Here is a 5,761-nt window from a genome sequence, read left to right as displayed (position 1 = left end):
CCAGGTTTTGCAGCTCTTTCAGAACATCTGCTATCTGGATTTGGGTAAAGGAGATGCTGGGGAGGCGTGGGCGAGTAGCTGCGGGGGGGCTGTTGGCCCGAGGTTGGAGTAGCCAGGAGGAAGACATGGCCAGCCGTTGAGAAATGCTTGTTGAAGTTTTCGATTATCGCGGATTTATCGTGAATGACAAAGCTGTAAAACATTATCCTAAATATAAACCCTCAACTTGGTGAATACCATTGGTGATTAATATGAGGGTTTCAGTATGAAATATCCGTACTGTTTTTTACACACTTTTATTTATTTTCCTATGTCAATATTTCTGGTGACAGTTGTGAAAAAAGTCAATAGTTGGAAGAGTTTCAGAGTTAATTGAAAATAATGCCATTGATGCTTTTTTAATTAATTCGTCTTTTTTCTCTTGAACTATATGGTCATTCCACTAGAAACGAATGGACAATATGGACACATATATAAAAAAATAATACTATATATTATGCTATTCAAGTATAAATGACCAAAGTTACCATAGGGAACCATTTAATAGCATCAATGTGGTCATGTTGAGTCCTTAGACATTCCATTGGTAATGATAGTTTGTTGTCAATGTCACTACTACCACTCTCCAAAAGAAGGAAGCAAAAATATTTAGAACATCTTTCCAACCTTTGACCTCCATATCATAATGTAACAACAGGACAAATACAAATCAATTAAGGTTAACCCTCTCAGGGTACTCAGGGTTAAGATGAACATAAACACAGAGAAATCCCAATATCCATCTCAGACCTGGCCGGATGAATGAAAGGGGTTGGGGAGCTATTTGGAAAGAAACAGTGAAGAAGCGAGGGGGAAGGAGGGGGGGGGTGCTGAAGCACGGGGCTGAGTCCTCAGCACTGATCAGAGCTGCATGATGCAGACAGACGAGGAGAAGGAGGGAGGGAGGAGGAGGAGGAGAGGAAGGAGGAGCAAACAGTGGAACATATTGGCTGAGGCTCGCAGCTCTCAGTCTTTCCTCTGTGCTTGGCAGAGCTGCTTCTCTATTTCTCTCTGCTCTCTCTCTCTATTTCGCTGACAAAAACACACGCAGGTAGGAGGGCTCACCCCCTCAAACTCTCCCTGCCTGCACCATGCTGCCCTGGAAAAGAAGTAAGTTTGTTCTGGTGCAGGATGAGGCCAAGACCAAGCCTAAGAGACTGATAGCTGGGCTGACCTACCAGTCCATCCTCTCCTCCCTGATGCGCTCCTGTCCCGACCTGCTCCCCGACTCGACCACTTTTGACTGGCTGGGCTCCATCTTCCAGACCAAGAGGCAGAAGGTGGAACTCAACAAGGAGGAGCCCACCTACACCGTACGTTACCTGGGGAGCATTGTCACCATCACGGCTAAAGGAGGAGGCTGTACACAGGACCCAGTGGCTAAGATCTGGCAAAGGAGTAACTACGGAGAGCATAGCGTCAAGATGAGATTAACCGTGGGAGCTCAGGGCATCCAGATGGGCACCGACAAGACGGGCAAGAAGAAACCCACCCACCTCTACTCTCTGAACCGGATCACCTACTGCACAGCTGACCCCTGCCGACCCAAGATCCTAGCCTGGATCTACAGACATCAGGTCAAGAACAAGGCTGTGGTTCTCAGGTGCCATGCCGTTCTAGTCAGCAAGTCGGAGAAGGCCAGGGCCATAGCACACAGTCTTTACCAGACGTCCACCTCAGCCTTCAGTGAGTTCAAGCGGCTGAAGAAGCAGAGTGATTTCAGGCACTGCCAACAGCAGCTGCTGGGGGAGGACATGGTGCCGTTGATGCCCCTGAGGAGGCTGCTCAATGGGCAGTGCCACTACCGGCCACCTGCCGACAGCCCTGGAGGCCCCAGTACCACCGGTCTCTGCTCCATCACAGAGGAGGAAGAGGAGGAGGAGGAGGAAGAGGAGGAGGATGAAAGGGAGGTGGAGGAAGAGGGGTACGAGGCAGATGAGGAAACTCTATCGGACACTGACCTAACTCATTCATATGGGTCATGTGAGATGAACCTAGGGGACATATTTGACGGACAGGACGAGTGTTATATCAACATCAACATAAACATCAGCGACAGCAACAACAACACACTGACATTTGTCAGCTCTCTAGTGTGATAGGACAGAACATGGACATGGATATCATATCACATCATCACAGAGCCACATTCCTTCTCTTCTCCTTCACTGCCTGGTCCCTTTCTATCACAGGTTATATCCTGCTTTATCACAGTGTGAAGAGGATACATTCTGTCTGTCAGGAAAGTTCTTCCCCACTGCTCTTTTGGGTCAAGGAAGAAAGAAAATGTATGTTTGGGAAAGGATTGGCTTGACAATTTCAGTTGACTATAGCAATTTTGTGAGAGTATTTACAAAGAGGGCTGCGAGAAAGTGATAATAGCACAATGTAAAGGGAATAATCTAAGAGACTATTAAGAGAACTAGCACTGACTGAGCTCCTCATAATATTGCCATGCCAGGTGTACACAGCACCCTAAACCCAAGGTGTGTTTACTTCTGTTTTCCTTGATATTTTGTAAGTACAGTAACATTAATGTTTGTTGCCATGATTTTCAATTAACTTGTACTTTTTTCAGAGGTTATTTGTATGAAAAATATGTATACTTTCTACTAAGACAATCTGTATAATGTAATTTTCCACACTTGACCTTTCTGAGTGCATGTAACCCTGACGAGAAGTTTAATAAAATGTTACTACAGTATAACCTCTGCAGAATTATGAATTAGGCTATAATTTAGGAATCAAGCCATTGAGTTGACATATTTATTGCTGACACTTGTTAAAGCCCTGTGTATCATTTATGCATGACAAGTCAGCAGTGATGTTTAACGCTTACTCTTTTGTCTTTCTTAATGGGACACCTTTGATCTCAAAGTTGTTATGCTATACAGTAACTCCACACTGTGATCCATTTCTGACCAAGGAGAGAATGAAGAAATATGTCTAGTTTTTGTACATTTGTTTTTCATATGAACAAAACAGAGCTACATTCCCCTGAAGGTGTACTAGATTTCTATCAGCAGGATTAAGGCTGTATGTTTGCTTGACTGCCAAAATGGCAGAGATACTGAGGACAGAAAGGTCCATCTGTTCTTCACCGATGGATGGACCAGACTGCTAAATATTTTGGCTATTCTTTTATCAAATTTCATAAAGATAAAACCTTTACTATTTAACAAAACCATTGTGATCAGGGTCTACATGGGATCTACATGAGATTAAGTGATTTTCAAAATGTGTTGAATAAAATACTCTCACTTTTACCTAGTAAGAGAAGTGTATTTTTTTTATATGAGTGACACATTTAGACAATTAGCGACAATCAAAACTGAGCATAGAGCGTTTGTCTGATTATGGTAAATCTGACAACTTGATTTGATGCATCTTTCGACGGTATTGTATATTTTGATGTTAGTCAAAACAAGACGGGGAACAACAAAGAAATCAACCAAACACAAAGCTTCTCAGGTCCACAATTACCGAAGATCTTTTTTAATATCCACCACCACAAGACTTGGTCCGCCACAGTCATGCCACATTTCACCACATCTAAATTGGCCCTTGCCACTTGGTTAGATGTAGACCGGACAGAACCATCTCTGCTGGGATGGTATTGGCCACTCAGCCCTTTTCTTTGAGTGAACCAATTAATCAGATAATTGAATAGTTCGGGAAATGAACAGAAAATACCTTCCTAGGCAAAAGAGGGTTATCTGTCAGAATGATACAGAACCAACTGAACTGAGATGGATAGCAGGAAGTTGTCACAATCAGCAACTATTTTACTGAAGATATGCTAATCTGGATATCAGACCAAATTATGCCATATTGCAGATAATGATTTGTGATGTGATTTTCTTCAGGAATGTTTTTTAAATGGTTTATCAGTTATCTCAAATGGAGATTGAATTAATTATACATTTCTCCAGTTCCTGCAGCTTTTGGTAAATAGTAATGCAACATATCATTCACACTTTTTCCATTTACTATTTCAAAACACATCACAAACTAGAATATTTACTCACTTTTGTTACATAACAAATAAAAACAGACCTGTTATGTTTGACAGAGCAGAGTCTCCATACAGAAGGCTTCCTGTCTTTGTTAGTTGCTGATGTTGCAGAACACAGAGCCAGTTCAATTTTCTCAGGTTTAAATTATTTAGATGGATTGGTCTTTGGGGAGAGTTTCTGGAATCGTTGTTGTCAATATTTTTACTAATAAACTACCTCTGAAAGGGTAGAGGATCACCAATCTGTACGGAAACAATACGGAATCTCTAAACAACAAATATTCCCTAGTCTGGGAACCCTGGTGAAATACAAAAGAGAATAAAAGAGTTAATTGTGTCTGTAAATGTCTTCCCTAGGATGGCATCACGTCCTACCCTGTGTGATGCCCTGGTTTTACATACGGTAGATAGGCCTAATTTCAGATGTATTGCGAAATACAGATACATAGTAATACTTCAAGCAACATTGTTGGTCTTATGGCATTCATACATCACAGGAGGTTGGTGGCACCTTAATTGGGGAGGACGGGCTCGTGGTAATGGCTGGAGCGGAATCTGTGGAATGGTAGCAAATACATCAAACACATGGTTTCCATGTTTGATGCCATTCCACGCTCCATTCCAGCCATTATTATGAGCTGTCCTCCCCTCAGCAGCCTCCAAAGTCATACATGAATATGTTACGTGACATTCCATTTGTCCATCTGTACTCTATCCATCACATGGGGGATTTAGATGCATTATATGATACACAGTAATAAAAAAATTCAAGCAACATTGTCATTGATTGTCTTGTGAGTGCGCTATTTCTGACATGGGCCTATCACATGCAGTTAGAGGAGGAGCCACACTGTGTGTTGTGTAAACATGTGCATTCCCAGCCAAACAGAGCTAACAGGAACAGATGGCAGCAGAGCAGGCTAGGTGGATCATGGTACATCATGGATGTCTTCCAGAATACTGGGGCTCACTCTCTCTATCTCTGTCAGAAAACTAGCCACCAGAGACTGGTGTTCTTAATGAACATGAAGTCTAATGAAACACGCGGTATAAACAGTGGCAGGTCACATGGTGTGTTTTGTGTTGCCCACATGCAGTAGATAAGAACAGAGAGGGAGCAGGACATGGTGAGGTTGTTCTGCCCTCACAGCTGTTCTCTACCTGACTTCCCCAGTATTTCATTTCTCATTGCTCTCCCTCTCCCTCTCTCCCCCCTTCTCTCTCTCTCTCCCTCTCTCTCTCCCTTATGTCATTCTCTTTCTTTTGCTCTCTCTCACACTTCTCTCATTCTCTCTCTCCTCCTTCTCTCTCTCTCTCTCTCTCTCTCTCTCCCTTATGTCATTCTCTTTCTTTCCCTCTCTCTCACACTTCTCTCATTCTCTCTCTCCCCCTTCTCTCTTTCTCTCTCCCTCTGTTATGCAGTAAACAACGCTCAGGTCAGTGTGACACCACCACAGGCACATCTTCGTCACCTGCTGCGAGGGGGAACAGAATGGAGCGTTCCACAGCAATTGCACGCCTGTGGTTTCCAGGGAAGAGCCTTAGGAGAATGTGTTAATCAGCCAGCAAGCAGAGAGGGAACAAGGTGTGCCATGGGCAGGACATTGTGGCTCAATGAGCCATAGCCCGGGGGGACGACGACGACGACACTTGGAAGGTGATGAGACCTTAAGCTCTTATGGCTGGGGGGTGGGGGTGGGGGGCACC

General features: G+C 43.6%; 1 protein-coding gene across 1 annotated transcript; it reads left to right on the top strand.

Annotated features, from left to right (window-relative positions):
• The first annotated feature begins 1,027 nt into the window (after positions 1-1,027).
• LOC115132846 (protein FAM43B-like) lies at positions 1,028-3,299 on the top strand. Its single transcript, XM_029665583.2, has one exon. It carries the CDS (start codon positions 1,131-1,133, stop codon positions 2,136-2,138), a length of 1,008 nt encoding a protein of 335 aa, XP_029521443.1. The 5' UTR covers positions 1,028-1,130; the 3' UTR covers positions 2,139-3,299.
• The last annotated feature ends 2,462 nt before the right edge of the window (positions 3,300-5,761 follow it).

Source organism: Oncorhynchus nerka, linkage group LG7 (genome assembly GCF_034236695.1).
Source record: "Oncorhynchus nerka isolate Pitt River linkage group LG7, Oner_Uvic_2.0, whole genome shotgun sequence".
NCBI lineage: Eukaryota > Metazoa > Chordata > Actinopteri > Salmoniformes > Salmonidae > Oncorhynchus > Oncorhynchus nerka.
Note: the sequence above shows the minus strand (reverse complement) of the source record. Positions and strands in the feature narration are given on the sequence as shown.

Excerpts from the sequence above, each read along its gene's own strand:
- LOC115132846 (XM_029665583.2), top strand. The coding sequence starts at position 1,131 with ATGCTGCCCTGGAAAAGAAGTAAGTTTGTTCTGGTGCAGGATGAGGCC.